At 38.0% G+C, this 26,882-nt stretch overlaps 1 protein-coding gene across 3 annotated transcripts in view; it reads left to right on the top strand.

Moving 5' to 3' along the window:
- DENND4A (DENN domain containing 4A) overlaps positions 1-26,731 on the top strand; it is a 48,789-nt gene extending 22,058 nt beyond the window's left edge. For 2 of the 3 annotated variants that reach the window (XM_053954339.1, XM_053954338.1), the window contains exons 9-33: positions 624-682; positions 1,319-1,463; positions 1,997-2,172; positions 2,622-2,722; positions 4,285-4,503; positions 4,750-4,895; positions 7,960-8,093; positions 8,916-9,051; positions 9,596-9,802; positions 9,891-10,019; positions 10,289-10,433; positions 12,330-12,449; positions 13,905-14,045; positions 14,920-16,007; positions 16,778-16,988; positions 17,754-17,848; positions 18,616-18,791; positions 18,901-19,047; positions 19,502-19,712; positions 19,958-20,212; positions 20,725-20,842; positions 20,996-21,022; positions 21,503-21,665; positions 22,582-22,646; positions 22,872-26,731. In XM_053954339.1, the coding sequence (XP_053810314.1) occupies positions 624-682; positions 1,319-1,463; positions 1,997-2,172; positions 2,622-2,722; positions 4,285-4,503; positions 4,750-4,895; positions 7,960-8,093; positions 8,916-9,051; positions 9,596-9,802; positions 9,891-10,019; positions 10,289-10,433; positions 12,330-12,449; positions 13,905-14,045; positions 14,920-16,007; positions 16,778-16,988; positions 17,754-17,848; positions 18,616-18,791; positions 18,901-19,047; positions 19,502-19,712; positions 19,958-20,212; positions 20,725-20,842; positions 20,996-21,022; positions 21,503-21,665; positions 22,582-22,646; positions 22,872-23,008 (4,551 nt within the window). In that variant the 3' untranslated portion in view covers positions 23,009-26,731. The remainder of the gene's footprint in view (positions 1-623; positions 683-1,318; positions 1,464-1,996; positions 2,173-2,621; positions 2,723-4,284; positions 4,504-4,749; positions 4,896-7,959; positions 8,094-8,915; positions 9,052-9,595; positions 9,803-9,890; positions 10,020-10,288; positions 10,434-12,329; positions 12,450-13,904; positions 14,046-14,919; positions 16,008-16,777; positions 16,989-17,753; positions 17,849-18,615; positions 18,792-18,900; positions 19,048-19,501; positions 19,713-19,957; positions 20,213-20,724; positions 20,843-20,995; positions 21,023-21,502; positions 21,666-22,581; positions 22,647-22,871) is intronic. The other variant, XM_053954340.1, reaches the window with a different exon arrangement.
- The last annotated feature ends 151 nt before the right edge of the window (positions 26,732-26,882 follow it).

Below are 26,882 nucleotides of genomic sequence, written 5' to 3'. Positions count from 1 at the left end.
GTCTTCCTATTCCTGCTGAATATGTGAATGATTTGCTTGATGCCATGTCCCCATAAGAAAGAAACGTGATTTAGTAGGATCTTCCTGCATCTTTAGCTAATGCACATTTTAAAGATTCTATCAGAGCTGAGCAGTTTCTACCAGCCAAGAGCCTAATTCTTATACGTCTTCAGAAGAACATATAGCTTTATGTTATGACCTGCTATCTCTCCCCTTTATGAATTTTTATCCCTCTCTTTACCCCTAAATCCAGAAAGAATTCCCCCCAGCTCCTGAAAACTGTGTATGAAATATGGGTACTCACAGCCCTTAAAGTACAGAAGGCTTCATTTTTCAGCAGTTAATATATTCAAATTTTTGCAGCATTAGCTAGTTTAAAGTCTTCTTTATGAATATGCAATGTATTCAGTTCTGGCCAAGAAAGGAATATCATGCTTTGCCCAGTTTTTACTAAAAGATCCTGATGCATATCATTGCACAGCACTTCTTAGAGTGATACACAACTGGGGTATACAAGATTCAGCTTAATTTCAATTATTTTTAAGTGTTCTTTGTTGTGTAATTTCTGGTAAGTATTTCCAAAGTTCAGAATAAAAATAATGTGTTTTAAAATCTTTTCTCAGCTATCTCCACATGATAACTTGATTCTTAGCCAGCCTGTGTCATCACCACTCCCACTAAGGCAAGTAGCAGTATCTTGTTAATTGTGAGATGTATTCTGATTTGTGTTATGGAAAAGATTTGCTATTTTGAGTTGCAGTTGTGTAAATTAACTCACCTTGTCTGGTGCCTTTGGAAGCTGGTGGATCTGAAGTTTATTCATGTGATTAGACCTGCACCCTGACAAGGATACACAATTATTAATGTATTTGGGGGGGTTTAAAATCACTTTAGTGGTTCTTGAGGAAGAATATATATCTTATTAAGATCCCCTTTCTAGGAGGTCATCCCTGGGCTCCCAAGATAGTTCAGTTTTGTTTTGGAAGAGAGTTGAAGGAGTTCTATTACTGTCTTGACTTCCATGTCTCAGTGCAGGAGACTGATTAAAGAAACAGATGTTGTCTCCTGTAAATTGCTTCTCAGAAAGAAAAATTGTCATGCCTGTGTCCTGAAAATAGTCTAGACTGAGTCAAGTCTCAAGGAATCATGGTTATTCTTGGGAAATAACCATTCCTCACTGGACAATGAAGTGTGCCAAATGTTGTACCAAGTAATCTTCTCTAAAAGAAAGATTTGCAGATTCCCATTTATTTTATTATCAAACATTTCTTTTTTTTACTGTCCCTTTTAACTCACCGGTGTGTTTGTCCTTTAACAGTGGTGGCAAGTTTTCTACACTACTTCAGAATTTAGGACCTGAAAATGCAGTAACTCTGTTGGTATTTGCTGTGACAGAACATAAAATCCTCATCCACTCATTGCGACCTTCTGTCCTCACGAGTGTGACAGAGGCATTGGTCTCTGTAAGTACCAACTTTTAGTCATACACCTGTAAAAGGACAGAGAGAATGCTTCTGAGCTAAAATCTAGATTTGGTATTAGTGCTGTTAAATGTTACTTAAAAATAAGAATTAAAATAAAGATCATTAGAGAAAAATTACTGTTGTAATGATATCCTATGAAGATAGAAGAGAAATTGTTGATTCTTTGTGTAAATAAGTGTTTGATCATCACAGTGCATTAAATAAGAATTACTGATAGCATTGTGTCTATTCCTATGGAATTTTAAATGCATGATTTTCCCTGCCTGTCATCACTAAGCATTGTTTGCTGCCTCTGCTGTGTGCAATCTGTGATTCTGAAGAGTTTTTTCCTACAAATTGAATTTTAAAGAAATTAGTGCAGTTTTTAATTAATAATCTACATCTAGAGTCTCAGTAATAGCAATCTGCCATGTTAAATAATTTTGAAGTTAGTGAAATACGGTTTATTCCTGCATAGGCTGTATTGCACATGTTTAACCTGTGGTTTTGTCTCTCTGCATGTTTCATCAAAGATGATATTTCCCTTCCACTGGCCTTGCCCGTATATTCCTCTGTGTCCCCTGGCACTGGCAGATGTGCTGAGTGCCCCGTGCCCGTTCATAGTGGGAATTGATTCCAGATACTTTGATCTCTATGACCCCCCACCTGATGTCAGCTGTGTTGACCTGGATACCAACACAATTTCTCAGTAAGTTTGCATCAACAGTTTTTCTTTTCTGTTAATTTTTTTCTGCTTCCTGTTTTCAAAAGCAAAAACCAGCTTTTTGGCAAAACTTGCAGGGGTATTTTAGTTTTTCTTTCAATTTCCTTCTGTCCATGCTAGTTTAAGTAATTAGAGCTCAGAACATGGCATGAGTGGTGGTTGCTGGTGCAGTAACAGGTGCTTAATACCATTAATCCATCTCTGGTGAGTTGTAACTGGATTGATTTCAGTGCTGAAGAGTGTGGCAGCATAATCATCACCCTGAAATATGGGGCATTGGTTGGATGGCTCTGATCAAATCTCCACACAGTAAATCAAATTTGATTTTGCTAGTTGGTTTGCAGTCCTCAGTCCAGTTTTAATGGAGTGAAACCTCCTTCTCTGGTGTCTGAACACATTCCAGTGAATGCTTTTTTTTTTTTTTTCCTTTCTAGAACTGGAGACAAGAAAGCTATTGCATGGAAGATCTTACCAAAGAAACCTTGTAAAAATCTGATGAACACTTTGAATACTTTATATCAGCAACTGGCAGAATGTGAGTGGGAAAGTACATAGTAAACTTTACACTGGGCACAGTGTGCCACAAAAACAGATAAATGTAGCTAATTAAACATGTTCCAAAGTTATCAGTTCCATTAAACATTTATTTTTACAGAATGGGAAAATCTTCTCTAAATCCAGAGATTAGAAACTATGTGGGAACTTCTGGGACAGAGGAGACTTCACATATATATGAAAGCAGTACTTAAATAGATATCTCTTCCTATTAATGTTATCCTCATACAAAAAAAAGGAACAGTGTTTCTATGAGAAAGGAATAGGAAACCAAAGCAAAGTGTAGGCCAAGACCTAATAAAGACCTTTTGTTTTTTGGTTTTTTTTTTTGCATCCTCAAATTTTGCTGATGTCTTGGCAATTGAAATTGGAATAACTTTGACAGTCAAGCTAATAGTACTTCACCTAAAAATTTAAGATGGCAATAATAAGTGGTTTTTAATCATTAGGGGTTTAAATGTAAGGCACAATTACTGGACATCTCTAAGTAAAAATTAGTTGTTGGTAGAATCCTCAAATATTGCAGAGCAAGATATATTGAACCTTGATGTGAGAAAAATGGATGGGGTGGTTTTAGTGAAATTCTTGAAAACAAAGCACATTTTTTAAAGGCTGTTTACATTCCTGGCTATTGAGGTCACAAGAATTTGTGTCCTGATTAGAACATACAGAAACAGAAGTTTATTGGGATGTACTGCACAAAGAAGGGTATAGCTGATGGATGATGAAAATTATCTGATGCTTCAGAATTTTTATACATTTTTCTGGAAGGGCTTTTTAAGAAAAAATCTAAACCTTATGTTCTGTATGTAAAAATAGAACTTAAATCTTACTATAGAGTAGGTTGCTTAAAAATGATATCGAGGTAAGGTTGGCTGTAATTATATGATGTGGAAAGACAGTGACTAAACCATCCTTTCACTTTCCTGAGACATTATTAGAATGTTACCAAACTGTGTGTAGCAGTGAAGTCTCAGCTAGAGTTCTGATGGCTTTAAAATGTTGGTACACCTACTTAATTAAAGAATACAGGTTTTGCTAGAGCCACATTTTGTCTGTAGCAGCATTCTGCAGTGTTGTGTTTTAATGGCTCCACTTTGCCTCTAAGTGGTGATTTTCTGTGTATGTCAGTATTTAATGTGCTTTTTGAAATGAAAGGCACAATCAAAAAAAAAATACCCATCCATGTGTTTGTCCTGAAAATATGCTTCTTTAATCAGCTCCTGTCTAAATTTTCACCTGGTTTTACAAACAGCTTTCTTTGAAGGCTTTTTAAGGCTCTGTCCACGCTGGTTCTCTGTTACTGTAGTAACTCCTGTGCTGACCAGGCCAGTGCATCCTGCTTTTGGAGTTTTCCACAGATACATGAGGTCAAGCTGAATCCACTGTCTCATGTCCTGAGTGAATTTGGGTATATTTTAACATATTTCAAATGTAATGGAGTTCAGTAATCACTGAATCTAGTAAGTTAAAGAGAATATTTTTGGTCAATATTGAGGGGGGGAGAAAAAGTAAAATTCTATTTTGTTGTTTTGTTCACAGTGCAACAGCGACCAAGAGAAGATGCATTAATGGAATTGGCAATGAATGATTATGATTTTAATTCTGGGAAGAAATTGCATCTGTTAGATTTGGAGATCCAGGAAGCATTTCTCTGTTTCATGGCTTCAATCCTAAAAGGTTACAGGTCTTATCTCAGGCCAATAACGGAGGCACCCTCTGAAACAGCCACAGATGCAAGTTCTCTCTTTGAACTACAAGGTAAAAAGTTAGAAACTTGTTTTGTGTGTATTGATTTATTATTTTTTATTCTCTTTTATCTAAAGAATAAAAATATTTGCATGTTAGTGTTGTAAATGATGGGGGAAATATAAGTTTAGACAAAAGTGCACAGTAGTGGCAGAGATTGCAGGAAGCTTTTTGCATATAAGTAGAAGCAGCACTGAGTTCTGGTGAGGGCTTTTCCCTTGTGGGCATTCTGACAGTGCTGCTGACTGCACTTTGCAGGGTTCCTGAAGAGCAGAGACCGTTCCCATCAGAAGTTCTACACCCTGATGACCAAAACTCAGATGTTCATTCGCTTCATTGAGGAATGTTCTTTTGTCAGTGACAAGGATGCCAGCCTTGCCTTCTTTGATGACTGTGTGGATAAAGTAAGCAAGTCTTGGTGTGCATACAGTGTTTAGCTTCTGCTGTTGTCTACCATATCTACCAGCATGTATTTGAAATGCAAGTTTGTTTTTGCTTTTATTTTCCTATTTTCTCATCACTGTAGCCTTCAGTTTTCCTTTTTTGTTGGGCTTCATTCCACTTTTTGCTTCAAATTCTTGAATGTAAATATAATATCATGAGAACAAATTAGAGATGCTAATTTTCCCTGGTATGTAAACTTTTGAAATACTGGTCTGATGTAAGAAGTGCAAGAAGGAGGACTGAACTGAAACCCAGAATATTACAAGCCTATTTCTATGGATATTATAAGGAGTTCCAGACATCATTGTCATCTTACTGACTACCTGTACCACTCTGTTCTGGGACACTGCTGTTTAAGCAGGGTGCAGTTGTTTGGGATTTCCTGGAAAGTAGGTCACCTGCTGTTTGTTCCATGGGAATCAATACTGAAGACTGATAACTGCTATTTACAGTTCCTGTTTATGACTGTTTTTTTCCATGGAAGTGCAAAAGAGCTAAAAGGAGCTGTTTTGAAAAGAAGTCTGAAAACAGTGAAGTTTGAGAAAGCTATAAAAGCATGGTATAATGATATTTAATGCTTTTTATAGCTTTTGCTAGTCTCAATATTTTAGTAGCAACAGTTTTCAAAACTCAGCTTCCCAGTTCTATAACATGACTTGCAGGTATTCGTGGCTTGTAAATGGAAATAATTACAAACATTTCTGTAATGTTGAATCAATCCCATAACTCTGTTAGAAACCCTTCAACATGTAGTGCTTGCTTTGCTAAGTGCCAATTTGTGCATGAAACTGGAGCTCTTCTTGACAGAAAGAGTCTCCAGTGGCTGAACTGCTGAGCAGCACTTGGTTTCCTCTATGCTGCAGTTTAGTTCTCTGGCTGATGTTAAAAAGGATGTTTATTCAGAGTGCAATGACTGTGTCAGTGTCAGATTCTATCTGATGCATTTCATTTTATAGAAGAGTTTATGAGGGTGCTGAAGTTAATGCCCTAAACTAAAGTTATCTTGTCTGGGAACTCAGACATCTCTTTCAAAAAAGTCATGCTTAGGTTGCTGATGTCACTGTGAGACTGCACATAATCTGTGGAGCTGTTGGAGCTTTCACCTTTAGAAAAGGTTAAGTAGCCATTTGTACAGCTGAAACAGAGACTTGTCTGTCCTAGTGCCAGGTATTTTGCTACTTGATGCCCTGGCCAGCTTCTTTCCACTATAAAAATGCTCATGACAGTTCAGTGAGAGCAAATTTTCCAGAATGCACGTACACTTCTCTAACTTCTATTACTGGCAGTGAAGATTTTATTCAGGTTTATTAATGGGACAGCTGCTTCTGTGCCAGGGATAACAGTGGGGAAATTGAGGCACTGGCATTGCAATGATTTTAGGATTTGCTATGGCTTTAGAATTGCTTGTGAAACTGGATATTCACTGACTGAGGGAGCAGGTTCCCATGTAGGATTTCTTTGAACAGTGATAGATTTGCCTCATCTCTTCCCTGCTTCTCCTCCCTGATTTCTCCTAATTTCTGATACTGTTCTTACCATTAACATACAGAGTCAAAATATGGAAGTATATCAAGGACTGCTGTTCCAACTAGAGCTGTAGCCAAGACCAGATATCAAAATTGAATTGTTCCAGTAAAGCCAATATTTAAATTTAATCTTTTATTAGGTGACTCAGTACCTGACAAGATTTTGGATGAGAGGGATGTCATGAGTTGAAAGGTGATACAGTGCTTTCTTCTGGGTAGTTACAGACTACTGGCTTGAGACAAATTTTATGTACTGTGAAATTAGTTATCTATAAAATATCAACTAAGGCCTGCCTTGGACAATTTGTGAGAATAGTTTAAGATGAAGAGTAATCTCTTCTATGTTATTTGGTCCTAGACAGCAGCAGCAGATTGTAATTGATTACCCATTTTGTCAACTGAAAGATACAGTGTAATTGTCTCACAAGTTTTCATTTTTCCAGGAATTCAAAAATTACCTCAATTCAACACACATTTAAGCTACTGGCTTTATTATATTTCACTGGTAAAACTTGTAGCTGTGGGATTTTTACATCCTTAGAAGTATTTAAATTGCAAGTAAGGTTTCGTTTACTGCTGCTTCTCAGGAGCCATATGTTCTTGCTACTTGGCTGGTTCAATTTGCTAATGCTTTCCATCTGTCTCATGCAGCAAAATGTGTAATTAAGGACACCTCTTTGTATATTTATCAATCTTTAAATATTCAAGAATTTTACTGAAACTACTTGATATATTTGCACCTCGCTGGAGGGAGAGAACTGTGGAATATGCTCCTTTTTATACATTAACTCTCTGTTGCCAAATTCTTAAGGCATAAAAAACATGCATTCTTGGGTTCCACAGGTTGCTTATTCATTTCTTTGAAGTATTCTACCATTTGGCTGTCATTTGGTTGCCATTTAAACCATTTAAGTAATTTAAATTAGAAAAACAAAGCTGTGCCTGTCTCCCTTAACTTCAGTAAAGTCACACATTTATATTCCATTCTCTTGCAGTGCATGTGTATTTCTACAGTCTCTGCAAACTATCAAGACATTAAGTGCTGTGTAGGTGATTGCAGTTGTGGATGGTGCTAGTAGTACCTTCTGTATGCATCAGACAATTTGATAAAGCTTGGTATTGTTTTCAGTGGTTAAAAGAGGGGAAAATATCTTTCTTTTATATTTAAAAATAAGTTTCAAGTTACTGCTGCAGTTGGAAACATAGTTCTAGAAATGGTTGTGTTCAGAAGGATTAATCTCTACATACTCCTTAAAATACTTACCTGAAAACAGGCAATTCATATTATACCATTAAACACTCATTATTGGGTTGGGGTGAAGTTCACAAAACCAATGCAACACTTATTATTGTCATTATACCTTTGCAAGGTGTTTTTTCATTTAAAGTGCTGTTCTTTGAATCTAATGCAGACTCTGTCCTGTTAATCATGCAGTTGTTAACAGCAGAAAATACAATGCCCTTGGTAACTACTTTTTCTTTTAACTTCCTCCTCCAGGTAGATATGGACAAAACTGGGGAAACACGACTTATAGAGCTGGATGACTCCTACAAGAGTGAGCACACAGTTTTCATAACACCCCCTGAGATCCCTCATCTGCCAAATGGGGAAGAGCACCCTCTACAATACAGGTAGCCTAAGGACACAGCAGGATGCCAGCCAAAATCCTAACAGCTGCCCTTGTAGAGTTTAATTTCTAGTTGCTTGTGAGAGTCAGGAAGTACAAATTTTTCCTGTCCCTTTATGATGCTCAAGAAAAAGATGGGTTCTTTTGAAGTCTTAATTTTGTGTGTGTTACACACAGAAGCAATAATACTTAATAAAGCTGGTGATGATCACATTACATTGTGCTGGCTGTTGACACCTTTTATGCTTAAAGTTGAAATTAGTGGACCCAGTCTGTTGTCCTGCTGCTGTTACTGATAATGATATAAACTGCAGATACTCTTTGGAAAGAGAGAGTACATGTTGAAAAATCACTGAAAACTAGTGTCACTAATTTAGTAATTATGTCAGATGAGTTCGTTGGTTTCTTCATTAATTCTGAGAAATATTTTTATATCTAATCTGATTTAATGTTTTAGATAGTTTGATATTGTTCCTATTGATTTTCATAAACCTCAGTCATATGATGCTCACTGGGGACTAAGCTACACAGATTATTTTCTTCTATTTACTAGAATCAATCTAATGCATTTGGCACATTAATTAAAGAAAATGCTATGAAAGTAAATACATTTATCAATTTAACAGGTTGAGACTGTTTGTGCAGGCATATGAACCCATGCTGAGGGATTAGTGAACCACTCTGTCAGTGATGTTGTTAAAGGTTTACTTTTTGTGTTTATTTCCTGGGAAGCCTCTGGTGTAAGTGTGTAGTTGATTTCCTTTGCTATTGTGTGACATGTTTGCTTTGGAGCTGACTTACCAGAATTGACACATTTCTCTTACAGCTATAATGGATTTCCAGTATTAAAGCTAGAATTGTTTGAACGACCTGAAGGATTTCTCAGAGCACCAAATAACAAACTGTCCTCAAAAGCCAGTAGCCCCAACAGCCCATCACCAATGTTCAGAAGAACTAAACAGGTACTTGCTGGTGTTTTTGGGGTGTGAGGTGCTTTGGAAGGGGACAACTTGAATTTGGCTGTAAAGCCTGACTGGCAGTGGCTGCAGCCTGATGGTTTTTCAGTTCCTCACTGATCTGGTGACTGTAAGGTCACTGTGTTAATTGTTCTTTGGGTGTGCTTCTTGCCTGCACCATATCCTACAAGGGCCCCTGTACAGGTTGTTGCTTGCTGTGCTGTCCCTGTCCCTTCCCCTTTCTTCACACTATTCTCCATGAATCTTCCACGTCCACATCTTGACTGCTTTTCACTGCCCAGGACTTTGAGGAACTCTAACTTTCAAAGTAATAAAGATTTAAAGAAATGCAAAGTTTTAGCAGTGGAATATTGCACAGTGACTGTTTTTGTAATCTCTCTCACTGCTTTCATATTCCTTCCCACTTTATCATATTGTTAATATTACTGTTGCAGTTTCCATAGATATAATGGTACATGTTCAGTTTTTAACATTTAGCTTTGTGTGATGTAGATATAAACACGCACAAATAATCTGTGTTTCTTTCCAGGAAATTAAATCTGCCCACAAAATTGCAAAGAAGTACTCCTCCATCCCCCAGATGTGGTCCAGGTGTTTGCTCCGTCACTGCTATGGCCTTTGGTTCATCTGCCTCCCTGCCTATGTGAAAGTCTGCCACTCCAAAGTCAGGGCTCTGAGAACTGCCTATGATGTGCTCCAGAAAATGCACACCAAAAAAATAGATCCACCTGACGAGGTAAAACAACCCCCAACTCCAGAAGGAGCCCGTGGGATTGAGGGCCAGCAGTGCTGGGAGCCCAGGGCTCACAGGTGTGTGTTTGCAGGTGTGCTACAGGGTCCTCATGCAGCTGTGTGGGCAGTACGGGCAGCCCGTGCTGGCAGTCCGGGTGCTCTTCGAAATGCAGAAGGCTGGCATCGACCCCAATGCCATCACCTATGGCTACTACAACAAGGTATGTTTTAAAGAGCATGGGGGGGGACAAAAATGCATTTTTATCCAGGCAAATAAAAGGAAGGAAAATAAAAGAGCAGTTCAGGCGCGGTTCTGTCATTTCTTGTAAGTTGAAGAAACACAAGACAGAATCATTTTGTGGGTTTTGGTTTTGTAGGTTTATAAATCTGCTGCATTACTGCCAATGTAACTCAGTCTGAAATTTAAACTACTGTTTTCACACCTAACTGTTCCTGAAATTACTATTTCATTTTGATATTTCCAAAATAGGCTGTTTTGGAAAGCACCTGGCCTTCAAGCAATCGAGGTGGCTATTTCCTCTGGATGAAAATACGAAATGTTGTCTTAGGAATAGCACAGTTTAAAAAAGCATTGAAAAAGCCACCAGCAAGCACTGCACATACATCTGTTCCTGGTAAAGTATTCACATCCTTCTGTTTTTTTTATTTTCATGCTGATGAGAAAGTATATTTCAAAAATCTTTCTTTTGTGAGTTCAATAAAACTGTTTTAGAGAAAAAAACCAAAGTTCCTGCATAGTTTTTAAAAAGCAGTCTCTTTTTTTTGCCTTTGAATCTGAAATAGTCTGCTATACACTTACTATATCAGCTATTTACAAGACAAATAAGAGACAAAATATGAAACTGAAATTTGTTATAATTACCCTAGTTCATCCAATAACTAGTCATATAATTGGCAGAAACTTTTGTCCAGCCTTGCTTTTTTAATTTTCCCCTTTTTTTTTTTGATGTTAGCTGAGAGGCAACTAGAGCTAGTCCTTGAGTTTGCAGTATGGTTGCAGATTCTGCATACCACCTGCAGTGATCATGTTTATTTTTATCTAGGATGTAAGTAAAATATGTGAGGCTCTAAATTTTGGGGGTTCTTTCCTTTTCTTTCCAGTGAAAACTTAGGTAATGTGAACATCAAATGGTCATATGGCCATGCCTGTAATTGATATTTTTTTAAAGGTACTACTTTCCATCGTATTTATAACTTCCTGGTAGTAAAGCACAATAGCACATTGTAAAGTAGCAGCAATGCAGTTTAGTTTAGGGCAGGCTGACCTTGGAAGACCTTTACAGCATATTATAAATGTATGTGGGTCATCTGACTCAACTTTCAAAGTCCTTCCATCCAGGGCTGCTCTGTGATTCCAAATGTGTACAAATAAATCTTTGCCCTGACAAACAGAACATATATGATGGCCTTATGGCTAGATTATTCCTATGGACCCCAGAGACTCCAGTCCTATTTCTGGCTCTATCATTAACCTTACAGATGGCCTTGAACAATTTTGTTTTATTTCTACCTGTTCTTCATGGAGCTGAGCTTCCTGGTAATCACTTTATTGAAAGCCAGCCATGCAAAGCACTGTGCAAGAGCTTAGCAATGTTGGTTGCAACTCAGACTATGTCAACTAAGGAGATGTAAATAATCCTTAATGAAATAACTGTCACTTATATAATTAATAGCATTTGCTTTTGACATCATCTGATTTTTCAAGATTACTTTGCATGAAATCTCACAGCTGGAATGTGTGCTGTCTCCTCAGGAAATCCAAACTCTCTCCCATAAATTCCAGAATATTTTCTTATCTTTTCCATAGCAAAAAAAGATTTTTGCCCTGTCTGTAGCCATTCAGTGCAGCCTCTTTAGTGAAAAGAGGGAAAGAAACTTTTAATTATGTTGAACCCTCTTGATCCTGAAGATAGACCATATTAATTACAACTGGGCAGTGTTTTGGCTTGAGAATGAGCAGTTAAGTGGCTTGAATGTTTGCAGGGGGTTTTAGGGTGATGTTGGTTATTTTCATTTTAATCTATTTTTGCAGACAAACTCATGTTTGCCACTGCATTATTTAAATCTTTTTACTTTGTAGAGTAAAATCATGAGAATCACATGCATTAACATTTCTGTTAACATTAATGTTTCTGAGAAACATTTTACACTAAAATGAAACCGTGTTTAGATGCCTCTTGGAGTTCTTGAAAAGGCATGACCTTTTGATCAAATAAACCAGGCAACAGAATTAAAGTCAAACAGTGCTTTAGTTGAGTATTTAAAAAGAAATGTTACCCATTACCTCTTTAATTTCGTCCTCTAAAGCATCACTTCAATGTTTATACTATAATAAGCCAATCCTTTTTCTCTTTTTTTTTTAATTTGGTGGTAAAATGTTCACTGTTAATTGAAATGTTCTTGATAAGAGGCCTTTGAATTACTGTTGGTATTCAATTTATTCCCCTGAACAATGTCACACTATTAAATGCCATAATTGTCTTTATTCTGATGTTGCCCTGCACTGATAGGGGGACTTTCAGATGCTGCCAATAACACATCGCTCAAAGAAGAAGCCAAGCAAGGGAAAACTTGTCTTCAAGACATCCAAGAACAAAAGGAGGACAAGAGAGAGAGTGACTCCAGTTCTTGTATGTATCTTGTGAATACAGATATCTGGTTCACTGGGGATAAATAAGGATTCCAGCAAAAGCTAAGTGGGACAGCTGATTCCTCACAATGAGTGTGTGTGATAATGCCAGTTTATGCCACTGCCTAAAGTTCTTTCTCTAACTGTAATTTTCTGGAAGTCTAATGGTTTCACTTGGAAAATTACAGTTCTTTTTTCTCTCCTGTTTCAAATAAGTGATAATGGGAGCATAAAGGCTTAATGATAATTATAGCCTAATGTTTTTGTCTTTTAAAAAAATGAAATTGCCTCATAGGCATAATCTACAGAAAAGAATTTTCTACCAGTCTGGTGTCTTTATAAATCCTGTAATAGGAGAGCAGCTGAAATTTTGCAAGTGTGAGTGGTCTAAATTACCCAGCTCCTTGGAATTCTCAAAGTTTGGGAGATGTATCAATTTCTTCAGGTTTTGCATCTGCTGCTCTTGTTTCCTTCAACTGCAGTTGAGCAGCATCAACTTCTTGCAAGTACATAGAAGATCAGATTGTGTAGTAAAATTGTGTATGCACTATAGATTCCCATGTATATTCATGGAAAATATCCTTCTTAGTAAATGTTTCCCTAATAATATAATTGTTTAAATTTTTCAGTGGGATTTCTCCTACTATTTGGGTTAACTATCCCATTATCAAGTGATATAAAAGTCTGAGGAAATATGGAATTAGATAAGTTGCTTTAGTGTTTTCACCACAATCTTCCTTCCAGCACTAGTATTTTTTTCTTCAATTTTCTTGAAAAGTTGTCTTACACATGATCATGAGAACATATATGTAAGATTACAGACAAGTTATTTAGGCTTAATAAAGCTTTTGTGGATACAGAAAATGAATTGTCCCTAATTTTTTTTTTTTGGCCATAATTAAGACAAATGTAGCTCTCTTTAGTAATAGGATGTGCTAAAACATTTTGCACTTTTGAAAACAGCTTGATAATATTAAAGTTGTCTGAAATCCCTTAGAGGAGTAATTCTTTATTTTGGGTAGTCACCTGCAATGGAATTTTTGTTTCATACCTAAACGAGTTGAATAAATATTCACATTTACTTCAGTCCTGGGGGAAATGAGATCTGTGTGAAGCTGAGCTCCTGCAAAGGCAGGAGAAAAATACTCTTTCACCTCTTCAATGCAAGTGAGCAAGGGTGGTCTTAATCTTTACAACCATGAGATATTTTGGAATGATTTTTAGGACCTGTGTAGCAAAGCTTATGGAACGTCTAGCTTTTGGAACATTCCAGAAGTAATGCTGGGAGTTAAATTTCCATAGTGAAAACCTCTGCCCAGGCAGAGATCAACCTGTGCCTCAGGGGTGCAACAAGGTGTCACTTAATCCTCTGTGAGGTGTCCAGTAGGTAATGGGGACTTGAGATTTAAGGGGTGTTCCTTGGATTCTACAAAACTCTGTCCTTTTGTGTCTGCAGTGTCTGAAGTGGAGAGCACAAAAGGGAGTGGGGACTGCCTGCCCAAACTGAATTACCAGAGCTCCAGCAATGACAAAGCCACTTCCAGCATCGTGCGGCTCAACGGCACCATTGACAGCACCATGGCAGAGGGGAGCAGGGGTGAGTGCAGGGAAAATACACATAGATCTAATTTGTTACTAAGGAGTTCTGAGCAGCATTCCTAAGTTCTGTTGGCCACTAAACTTGCAGTATTTTATTGCTGTAGTAGCAGTGGCTGATGAAAAGTGGGGGGGAGGGAGTTTAGGCTGGAGTCTGCATATGCTGTGTCAGGAGAATGCATGGCAATATTCTGCACTTCCAGACTTTTTTTCTTGTTTGTTCTGTTTTTTGCTGTAGTTAACATCTGCTTACAAAACACCAAAATCTTGGGTTTTTTCTTATACTCTCCAGCAAGTAATTAATTCCTTCAGGATGGACAAGGGGTTTCTGTGCAGTAAAATGAAAAAGACACTTTCATGAGTCTTTAGTAATGTCAGTTCTGGTTATTATAATACTGTCAGCTATGCTTGAAATATTGTAATATACTTTAAAGCCTGTATCTTGATGCTCTGGCAAAACAATGGCGATTTCGCTGACAATAATTCCTTTTGTTGGCTCTGTTTCTAAATCATTAAGTTAGAAAGTGATGCTTTTTTTTTGCAATTTCCTCAATACCTGTGCTAAGTCTTAGGTTTTGAACCTTGTGGTAATGTCCTCAAAACAGGGAAGTAAATACAGCTGAGACTTGATGATGTCTCTCAAAATGCTCTGTAGGTTGTAGGATTTTACTCCCTTTTAAGTGTTTTATTTTCTGTCCCTTCCTAAAAGTTACCTTTCCATGGTCAGCTCAGTATTTCAACCTCTAGCACAACACAGTGAATTCCATTTATGTTGTAAAATGTTGGAAAGATGAGACAAATTTGCATTCTTCTGTACTTCATTCAGTTTTCTTGTACAGCAACAAATAAAGCACCTTGTTCCATTTGTTTTTCAGAGAGTTCTGTAGGATTGCTGTTTACGTCATCTTTTGAGGATGCCAATGAAGCAGAAGTTATAAAAAGTAAATCCTTAAGAAAGAGACATAAAAGTGCAGTGGAAGCTGACTTAAGGGAGATGCCGTGGGAAAGCAGGAACCGGAACCTGAGTGGAGATGGCTTAGTGGGACTCATGATAAACAGAATCAACCAGGAAGCAAACCCTGGAGAAATGGTTGAAAAACTGGGAGCTGATGCCAAAATTCTCTCTAGTGCATTGCAGAAAAGCATAAGGCCAAAAACTCTTAATATCAGATCTTCCTCTTTAGAGTCTAAGAGGGAAAGCCTGGAGAAAGAATCCAGTGATGAAGATGCAGCCTTTGATTGCAGTTTTACAGATAAAACAGAGTCTCCTGTTATCTTTGATCTGGAAGACCTGGATGGAGAACCTGAAACACCTACAGCAGTGAAAACTTCCAGTGAAAAATCTAAAAAACTGCAAAGAAAGAGCAGCTTTCCAGTAAAGCCAGTTGAAAAAACAGATGTTGAAACTGGATTTGATCCATTGTCTCTGCTGGTTGCTGAGACAGAGCAGCAGAAAGAGGAGGAGGAGGAGGATGATGACAGAAGTGTTTCTACTCCATCTGCAAGAAGAGATTTAGCTGAAGAAATAGTCATGTACATGAACAACATGAGCAGCCCTTTGTCCAGTCGTGCCCCAAGCATTGAGCTGCAAAAACCCTTCGATGACAGAAATGTGAATAAAAGGAGCCCAACCATTATTCAGCCTTGTAGGAGGTCCAGCCTTCCCCCAAACTCCCCAAGGCCACCCAGTCTTACCAAATCCAAGAGCTACCACACAAAACATGAAGAAAGGCCAAGGGACAGGCTTTGGTCTTCCCCAGCCTATTCCCCAAACAGCCCAGCCAAGGAGCAGGACACAACCAGTGCATTGACGCTTGTGTCATCACCATCGTTCAACTTGGACACGCTGCTGACTCCCAAGTTTGATGTTCTGAAAAGCAGCATGTTCTCTGCTGGAAAAGGGGTTGCAGAGAAAGCAAGCAAGTGGTACTCCAAATTTGCAATGTATGCTGCATCTGCAAAGGTGAATGTTTATTAAGAACCTATAAATTAAGGAAAAAACTTTGTGAAGGTTTAATTACTGGCACACATGTGATGAATCCCTTGCATGACATGTGTCATTGTAGACTGGGTACATTAAGTTGTTTTAATCATGTTTGATATACCAGAATCCTAATTTTAATATCCTGAATAAAATTTTAGTCTAGCTAGGGTTCTGAATATATTTAATGGGAGAACATAAGTGTGTTGACAGAACAAAGACTGCTCTGGCTTCCCTTTTTAACCTAAAGCAGAAACACTTAAAGAAATACTGGTTTAAAGTCTTTATTGCTTTTATGAGTAAGGGGAAGTCTGGTTGTATTGGTTGTCAAAATAATTTGAAGCTAGTTTTGATCTGAGGTCATTTATTAGAATGTTGTTTGCTGCCACCAATTCAAACCAAAATTACTTCTGTACCCAGTCCTTGGGAATGACTTGCCTTGTCCATCCTAATGTATTCCTACAGCTGCTGATAATTCTTGTAGCAATGGGGTGAAAAAGTTACAGGAGTGAAATGGTTAGGATTTCACTTAATTATTTTTGTTAGGAGAATCTTTAAAAAAGAATCCTGGTGTAGCTGTTCAACCTAGAGTGGGACTTGCCTTGTCTTGCATCAGTTCTGAACACAGGTCTGTGATCCTCCAAGAAGGGAGGGCCATGCCTACAACTTACTGAGACAAAGAAATCTGCCCCTTGTTTTTTGGAAATATTTTTGCTTTCCTTTCATTTTCTCACTGGAACGTCTTTTCTCAGGATCAAAATTCAGACCGAGCAAGTGTTTCATCTCTTGGAGCTCTGGACTCCGAATCTACTTCTCTCACCGATGAAGATGTCTGCAATGATTTTGAAAGTGCTTCTCCTCAGGAGAACACTACGTCAGAAATTAAGGGAATTAGCATCAGCAAGACAAGTCTGGAAAGCTCAGCTTCCCATGATAGCTCAGCTAAGCAGTTTGAGCAGTGTGGTAAGAGACAGCTTTTGCATGGCATTCATCAATCTGCACAAAAACATTCCAGTAAAAGTTGTTCTTTCATAATTCTCAGTTTAGGATCACCCTAGTCATTAGTCCTTTTTGTGGAAGAAGTAAATTTTTCTTTTACTGCCTGAAAACTCTTACTCAAATAGGAAACCCTTTGAGTCCTTGAATATTCATGTAAGCACTGTAATTGTGTAAGTTGTACAGCTCCAGAAAACATCCATAAAAACATTGTAATGGTAACATCATTGGTCTGGTTCTATTTTCTAAAAATAGTAAAAATACTTCTTAAAAATCTGCAATAATTTTTTAGAAGCCACTCTTGAAGCTGGTGATCAGACAGACTGTAGATTTTTTTTCCTAATCTGTGCTGAATAATTGATCATGACTGTTGTATCATTTTCTGATGTCATTTGGGGTACAAACAGCAGTCTTTCCCTAGTCCTTCCCTAGTTGTTGTCCACACAGAAAATGTGGCTTTGAATTACTTAAAATTTGTTTCCAAGCTACCAACTGTTGTTAACAAAGAAAAGTGAACATATGGAAATTGTTTGTTGGTAGCTTTTATTTTTACCTTGGTTGGTGCTGGGCAGATGGCAGCCTCACACTCCACAGTTCTGTCCTAGTGTATCTCATTTGTTGCATCTTCCATCACACATTTTATTGTAACTGCAGTATTGTTTGAGCAGAAAAACAGGGTGCTAAAAATGCATTTTCTGAATAACTGGTACTTTGGGTTTCTTCTGTTAACAGGTTCTCTTTCCAAGTTCCCTTTACCTGACAAATCAGAGCTGGTGTCTTCCTGCAGCACCAGCAGTACCAGCGTGTTCCAGAACTACGCCATGGAGGTACAGGATGATTTACTGATCTAATTGATGGACTTGGAGCATGTGTCTTTAAATATGAATATTATCTGTATATCTGGTGAAGTTCAAAACTCCAAACTAAAACACTGAAAGACAGATGGATATTTCTGTCACAAAGTAGATTTAATTTCAAATCCTGCTCTAGAAAGGTCTTTATTTCAGTCACATCTTTTGGGCCTTAAAGCTTCAGTTCTCAAGAGTTTGCTATTGGATGCAATTGAATTCAGGCATCTAAATCCCTAGTGAAGATAAATTTGAACAAAGTGAAAATACCAAGTCTGAAGTAGCACTGTATGTTTAAAAATACAGAAGAGAGAACTACCTATTTCTTGGTGTAACTTCTAGTAAGATCACTTTTCTTTTCACTTGGTTTGGGTGGCTCTTCATTATCTTCTTTGCTCCCCCTCCACCACTGGATTTAGGTTAAAAACTGTTCATTTGCATCTTCTTTTTCCCATTTTTATAATACTGACAGTCACTACAAAAGCGTGTTTAAATTCTAATCATGATTTATGTAGCTGCATAAATATTCCTTTACTTTTATGCTTGCAGATTACAGATGTAATTGTTAATAGAAATAGTATTAAACAACTGGTTGATTTTAATCTGAGAAGCAATTAGAGGATGAACTTGTATGCAAGTGGGAGGAATATTCATCAAAGGGCAAAGATTTTGCCTTTTAAGTGCTTTGTGACACAAAAGTAGCTTTGGGAACGTGTTCTAGTGGGTTCTGTCCCTGCCCTGTGCAGGTCCTCATCTCAAGCTGTTCTCGGTGTCGGACTTGTGACTGTTTGGTTCACGATGAAGAAATCATGGCAGGCTGGACAGCAGATGATTCCAATCTCAATACAACGTGTCCCTTCTGTGGCAACTTATTTCTGCCTTTTTTAAGCATAGAAATCAGAGATCTTCGGCGGCCTGGACGGTAATAACAATATTTGAATTTTACTCATATTGGGAAGTGCTTGTTGTTTGGAATTTGGGTTTTTTGGGGGGCTTTTTTGGATGATGTTGAGCTTTTGCTTTCCCTGCAGGTATTTTCTGAAGTCCAGCCCTTCTACAGAAAATATGCAGTTCCCATCCCTTTTCTCCAATCAGAGTGGAAAGTCCTGTAACACCACAGCCACTGTAGGCCTCACTACATCCCTGATGTCTGTCCAAGAGGATGTCAATTCAAATAGGTAAACGTGCATTTCCTGCCCAGAAATTCCTCAGCTTCTCTGTGCATATGCATGTATTTTAATCAACTGAAATAAATTTGTTACATTCTTTGAAGAGGAGAGATTGATTTTAGAGAGGATCTCTCTGCTGCCTCTCCCTTACCTGTCAGCTGGCCACATCATGCTTTCTCTGCCTGATATGCACCATTTCATCCCTAATATAAAAATTCATGTTGCTGTTTGTAGTTCTGCAAGTTTTATGAGCTCTTTTGCGGATGTTTGTGTTCATCATCGGTGCAAGGGGAAGTAAAACTTGCACAGTAACATGAATGAGTTAGGTGACTGACAAGGCAGAATTCAAACTGTCAGGTCCATTATTTCCAATTTATTTCTGTCTGTCTGTGTACATGTTGGAGCACTCAGAGTAAAACAAAAAGCTGAGATTCTTTTTTCTTCTTTTTTTCCTCTCCTCTAGCAAATCTAAGCAACATGACAATGTTTATGCCAGAAGTATCCAGATCCCCTCAGGAAGGAGACAAAATGCCTCTGGGTCAGAATGTACAAGTCACCCTGTAGCAAGGAGCATCAGTACTTTTGGTCCTTTGGAAGAAGATGAGAAGGAAAACCAGAAGATCAGCCATATCATTCCTACTGGTAGCCTGCCTGCTACTTTGCAAGGACCAACAGTGTGTAATTTTTCTACCTTAAAAGTCACTTTTTTCATGTTTGACATAGATTAGAGATGTGTGTAACAGCATTAACCTTCCTAAATTACAGTAAATGCTAGGTTGTATTATTTAAACTAATGCTAGTTGTAGCTTTTAGATGTTGGTGTGTGTCATAGGGAGCAAAAGCATTTATAAGACCTTGTAAACAGTTACATTTGTTACATTAGTTACAATTAATGGCATTTTTTCCTCTGTTGCTGCAGGATTCCTTGGGCCTGGAATGGCGCTTGCCTAGTCCTGATCCTATAACGGTTCCTTACCTCAGTCCTCTGGTGGTATGGAAAGAGCTTGAAAGCTTACTTGAAAATGAAGGGGATCACGCAATAACAGTGGCAGATTTTGTAGATCATCACCCCATCGTGTTCTGGAATTTGGTGTGGTATTTCAGGCGCTTGGACTTGCCCAGCAACTTACCAGGGTTAATACTTTCTTCTGAGCACTGCAATAAGAACTCCAAGGTATGGGATCTGATAGGAAACACTGACATATGAGAAATGGCTGCTTTCCCATATAGGAAATCATTACATAATTCAGTAACTCTTGGAAATGTGTCTTGCACTATCCTGAACCCAGTCCTGAATTGGTAAAGAATGTGTCAGCTGAGGGAAGATATTCAAAACTCTGGAACATGTGCTCAGCAGTCCTTGTGGGGTCTGGTATTTAGCTCTTACTCAACCCACTGCAATTTGTGATCCTTGGCTTGAAGGAGGATAAGTTGCTAGTCAGGTTTGTTGCTACTTGAGTAGCTAAGCAGTAGAAGGAGGAAGTCTAGATTTTAGGACTGTAGAAAATAGGCAAAATGCTCATTTGCCATGTCACTGATGATCTCATTCAGATTTAGCTTTCTGTATGTAGTTTTAATAACAAAGCTTTTTACCATGAGACCTAGAGATTTGAAGATACATATTAAATACACAACTCCTTTGTCATGGCTTTGTAATCAAATGCCTTTGTGCATTCTCCTGTTCAGATTCCACGGAACTGTATGTCAGAGGACAGTAAATATGTTCTTATTCAGATGCTATGGGACAACATGAAATTGCATCAGGATCCGAGGCAGCCTCTGTATATTCTGTGGAATGCTCAGAGTAAGTTTTGTTTTGTGTGGATTTTGGTGGTGTTTTTAAGAACAGTTTTCATTTTGAGCAACTGAAGCATGTGTGTTGAGAAAAGATGTCTTTGTGGATAGTTCACACAAGCTACAACACTGATTTTTGATCATACTGCTTTTTGTCTTGCAGGTCAAAATCGCACTCTTTTGTTTGAGAGTGAGTGTTAAGTTTGGTGTTGCTGTTCTCAGTTTGGGGGACTTGTTTTGGGAGGGAGATTGGTTCTCTGCTTAGCAGTAAACTGCTTGAACAAGTTTTAGTTTTCCAGCATTTCTGTTTCAAATCATTTACTGGTATTGCCAGTGGCTTTTTCTTCACTGGGATGCGAGGAATGAGAGGGAATACATTTCATTGATGCTGATCATCCACTTAGCTCATGTTCTTATTTTTAGAATTTGCTTACTCAGAGTTTTGTTGCTGGTGTTGGATCACACACCTGAAAATAGCTCATGGCCCCTTGCATCTGTTGAGTTTCCTTATGTGCTTTTTGTGTTCTACATTGATAATTTTTTGGCTTGATGTTTTATTCACTGCATACATGTCAATATTTTCACAGATTCTGTAGCCTTTTTTTTAACAACTCTGTACTTGCTACACAAAGAATCTATTTATTCTTACAGCCTTTCTAATGTTTTTCAGCCCAGAAGTACCCAATGGTCCAGTTACTGCAAAAAGATGATGACTCCTTTAACCAGGAGCTCTTGAGGAGTATGGTGAAAAGCATTAAGATGAATGATGTGTATGGACCAATGAGTCAGATACTGGAGAGGCTCAACAAGTGGCCACATATTAAAAGACAGAGGTAAGACCACCAGCAGGCCTAGCTGGAGCAAAAATGGGCAATAATCAGCTTATTAACATTAATTATATTTTCCTAGTGTGTTTTTTAAAGAAAAAAAGCAATGTTGCAATGTTTTTCACCAGTGTTTTCAAATTTATCACTCTGGTAAATTTTTTATAGTAACTTTCACAAACTTAGTTTTTCCTCTTTTTTTTTTGTTTTTACTTTTTCCTCTCCCCCTCCCCTTTACAGCTACCTCTTTTTACTTCTGAACAACGGGAACTAGGGATTGTGTAAATATGTATATATTTTTTTAATTGAATGTTATTTATAAATTAGTAGGTGTTCTAAAATAAAAACCCTACACTTATTTCTAGGGTGTATGGGTAGATTTGGGGTTTATTTTTAAGTCTTCAGTAGATGACAGAAAAGGAGCTAAGAGAGGTTATGTCTCATATTTAGGCAGGGGTGTTTTTCCATTAGCAGTGGAATTGGTGAACATTATTTGTGTGAATTTTCATTTCTTTTGTGGATTTACTGATTTATAGTAGAATATACAACCGGCTTGTCAACAGCTGGAGCATTGACAAGGCGTTTATTTGCTTGTCTGCCTGTTTTTTCAAGCTAATGTGAAAATGCAGAAAAGCAAATTCCCTGACTGGTTAAATTTAATGGAATTTGGTTGAGTGTTTGTGTGTGTTTCTCTCTGCACGCACTTGGTGCAGCTTCAGGGGACCTACCATGGGTGATGTCCACATGTGAGGAACCCAGGGCATTCTCCAGAGCTCAGAAATGACAATATTTTGGAGGCACAATCAGGAATTACGTTCAAAATGCCTCTTTTTAATAAGTTGTCTTCAAATGCTTCAATCTATTTTTAATAGAGATTTTGTGCTGTATCCGTGCAGTATATAAATTGGGGTTTTTACCATTTCAGGAGCCTTTACAGAGAAATACTGTTTCTTTCACTTGTTGCCCTGGGAAGAGATAACATTGATATAGGTGAGTTCTGCCAACTATTCAAATGAGCACAGATGATGAATTTATCCAAACTTAGTTGTTCAGCTTCCAGAAAAAAATAATCTGTAGATTAGATGTGTGCCATTCTGTGGTAAGTGCCAGATAAAAAGGACTTTACAGATATTTTGTGCTGAAAAATGCAGCTGTCATGGCATTTGGGTGTTGTTTTTGAGCTTGCTATCTAAAGTTGTTTTTCCCTTGCTGCAGATGCTTTTGACAGAGAGTACAAAATGGCCTATGATCGTCTCACCGCTAATCAAGTGAAGAACACTCATAACTGCGACAGACCACCCAGCACTGGAGTGATGGAATGCAGAAAGATTTTTGGAGAACCATATCTTTAAATGGACCTGGCTAAAGAGGTGATATCTATGACGTATCCCTGTGTAAAATAACCACTTCAGTCACAAGGAACATCTCAGTCTTCAGTGTTCAGGAATGTGCGTGCGATGGACTGTGGCAGGAGGCCTCGGGAAATTCGGCCTGGCTGCGGTTGTGGAGATGGACAGAGAGCAAAATGGGCCAAATATTATTTCCCTGTCCTTTGTCCTTTCTGCAAATCGGTGTGTGGAGAGGCAGGTTCTAAACAAAATCAGTTCTCTGACTTGGGACAACATATTACAGCTCCCTTTAAAAAAAAAAAAAAAAAAAAAATTAAGTAACAGGTGGACAGAAACAATGCACTGAAACTAATGTGAGCGAAGGAAATTCTTCAGAATCTATTGTTTACATAGAATATTCATGATGTTATGAAGAGCATACAAAGTTGTATTATACATATTTTAAATTGTTTATAGTAAGTTGATATTTTTTTAATTTTTTTAAATTACTGGAGTGAATTTTAAATGGACTTGCTGCAGAAGCAATACAGTGCTTATTTTTTTTGCAGTACATTGCTATTTATAGTAACCTGTCCAATTACTTTTTGAAGAGTGATTTGTTTTTAAAGCAGAATAGAAAATGTTAACCTTCACCTAGACAGTACTGGAGATCCAGGGTTTCTCTCATGCACACTTGGAAAACGTGTTACCACAGCAATCAGAATGAAGGTATGGTAAATTTTGCAAAACTCTAATGAATACACTGATGTCTCTGTGAAACACTTCTGTAGAAGTCTCCTCTTCCTCTCATGTTCCCTTCCCTCCCCACTCCCTAGGAAGGGGAAGCCACATTGAAAAGTCCTATGGATTTTGTTATGGAATCAGCCCATCTCAGCTGTTGGCATTTGTTAGGGTGGCCTCATTCCAGGTGCGACCCGGAGCAAATGCCAGCCTGCAGTGAGTTCTCCATGAACACGCAGCGCTCGGAGTCTCGGTGGTTGTGTTTGAAACACTCAGTACCACACCACATAATGCCCATCCAAAGCTGCTAACTCAAGTGCATCCAGCAAACTTGCTACAGGGAATTATAGGGAATGTAACTTACTGGGGCATATTGTGCTTAGTTAAACATACTTGGAATGTTCTGTCTCTATTTCACAGGCAAAACAACTTTTTGTTTTCTCTGAAGAAAACTGCTATATCAGTCCTTGTGGTGGAGTCATGGCTTTTGCCTCATGTTTTCTTGTTCTAGACATTTAAAAAATGTTCTGTGCTCTCAGTCACATAGCAACTCCTCACCAGAAGGTAGGCTACAGGGAAAATACCAGAAGACTTGCATGGAGGTGGGAAAACAGACATGGAACTGTATAAAACACCCTAAACAAATTTAAATCGTGCTTTAACAAATAGCTTTATTTTAAGTAATCTTAATAATTTTCCACTCCTAATTTTAGTTGTTGCTGTTATAATACTTTGAAATATTCAACTGTTACATTAGATTTTATATTGCAGTCTGCCTACCAGTAGGTGTTTTTAAAAACATCTTTAGTTTGCAAGTATAATAAACCAGCAATACTTAGGCAGAAAGGTGATAAACTTTAAAGCTCACATTTACTTTATTAAGTGAAATAGAGCAAGCCTTAGAGGCGTAAATGAAAAGTAATGCTGCTATGAAGCTCTGTAACTTCCTCCCAGACCTCTGTAAAGTTGTAAGAAGAAGCTGCCCTAAGAAGAAAGGGTTTAAAACCTGTAGAGCTGCAGGTATGTGCTGATGATAATTGCAGGATGCAGTCTTGGATACAGCTTCCATTGGGTAATGCCTCTTCTCTAACGTGCTGCTAATTATGTAGCTGACCTTTTCAAACTTATCCCCCCACCTGAGGTGGAGCTAGCAATGCTACACTTAAACATCTTTCACATTTAATTTATTTTAATAATTCGTGATGCTCTTTTGTACTGCCACGCTTGTACAGTATCCTTGTGCATGAAATTAAGCTCCTTTTTTTCACCGAGATACACAGTAGAGATACTCTCTTCACTCCTCTGAACTATTGTGAAATAAACAGGCTATTTTTGAACACATTCCCTGTAAGTACCCCTTAGTGTGCATGGCTGCTCTGCTCTGTACAGTAGGAATGCTGTATTACCATGGAAATCTTGCCTCCAGTAGTTGCTGTACTTAAGCTCATAGCTGGGTGTGCCGTGGGGAAGGTCGTGTTCCCAGCTCCCTGCAGTTCTGTTTCCCATTTGCCATGGGGGCAGCCACTGTTCTTCTATAGGACCTTCAAGCCATGAAAGGAGAGAGAGCAAGTGCTTTTTCCAGAGCTGCTGTGGGGTGTTAGAGGGGCTGAGCTATGACCCAGCTTCCCACTCCCATTCCGGGGTGGCCGAAGAGCCGAGCCCGGTCCCCATCCCCAGGACACGGCGCAGGTGTGGGGGCAACACTGTCACACGTGGCCCTTCCTCCATTCTACTCCCAGCTTCCTTGTAAGGACTTCCAGCTGCCTTCAGACTTAGAAACCCAAGCAATTCTACTTCTTTCCAATATCCCCCAGCACTGTCAGGGAGTGGATACTGCCCTGGGCACAGGGCTGTCCGTGCAGCCTTCACACAATCCCTCTGTTCTGCATCCCCAGCGTGGCTCTCCTGAAGCGTTGCCAATGTTAATTTGGGTGTGCTTTTAAATTATGCTATCATGTAATAGCTCATCAAGTGAAATCATTATACTTAATGAATTGTTTTATAAAGTCTGTTGCAAGTCAGTCCACTGTAGAAATATATAAAAATAGAGTCGGAATAACAACATACTATAAGTGGGAAATTTTCCTCATTCAATTCACAATGTTGCAAACATATCCTGAGGTTGATAATTTTTAGAGCATCATACAATTCAGTGTTGAAACAGTTTTCAAATCTCACTTTCCTTTATTAGAAAAGCAATTTGACTATATTTTCCAATACCACAAAGATAAATAAATAAAATATTTGAGACGTATTTTCAATTTTAAATTTTGTATGAACTGAATTTTCTCCTTTTGTGTACTAAATAAGGCTTATGTCCAAAACCTGAAACAAAGGTTTTACATTTGCAGTGCAATATATATTTTGCTTTACTTATGGTTCCACTGGAATAATTATTGGAGATTAAATACTGAAATGTGAATAGAAATTGTGCTGTTTCTCTGACACTGCTGTGTCCCATTTGAGAAGGCTTGCTGTTGGTACAGTTACAGACTGATGAATTTGACTTCCACTGGCAAATTAAATGATTTGTATCCCAAGAAAGACAAAATTCCTGTATGTAAAATCTTAGTGTAACAAATGGGAGATGCAAATAGTAATAATAGAGAGGGGTATTTCTGGATATTATCTCACTGGGATTTAAAAATGGTACTTTGTTAGTCTGCAAGCAGCACTTTTTAAATGAATGGTTGTAGATTTGTAAATATGTAATGTTTAAATTTTATTTACCAAAAACCAGTATGTTGGATGTTTGCTTTGGTTTGTAGTTCCTTTAAAATATGCAAAGTCAATGTTCACAATGTTAAGGTTTTTTTCTCTCTCATCCAAAAAAAAAAAAAAAAAAGAAGTTTTACAGTGAGTCAATAAAAAGCTTAAAATCTTTCTGGTTCTTTTAATTAACATTTTATTAGATTGATTAGAGTGACAGAAATGTCTGCAACTCTTAACCGCATTGTGTGCTCCCATGAGGTGTTAACAATAAACCTCTCAGGTTTGGTGATGTCAGTGACATTTTTTCATCTTGTCTCTGCAAAAGTCAGTCTTAACAAGAGGAATTAGTGCTGGTTAAATAATCTGTAACTGTCAGAGATTAGTGTCAGGATGAAAACAAACCCCCAGCATTCAACTCCTTGTTGTATGTGATTCCTGGCTTTAG

The sequence above is a fragment of the Vidua chalybeata genome, chromosome 13 (assembly GCF_026979565.1).
Source record: "Vidua chalybeata isolate OUT-0048 chromosome 13, bVidCha1 merged haplotype, whole genome shotgun sequence".
Taxonomy (NCBI): domain Eukaryota; kingdom Metazoa; phylum Chordata; class Aves; order Passeriformes; family Viduidae; genus Vidua; species Vidua chalybeata.
The sequence above is the reverse complement of the archived record's forward strand: the minus strand, read 5'-3'. Positions and strand labels throughout refer to the sequence as shown.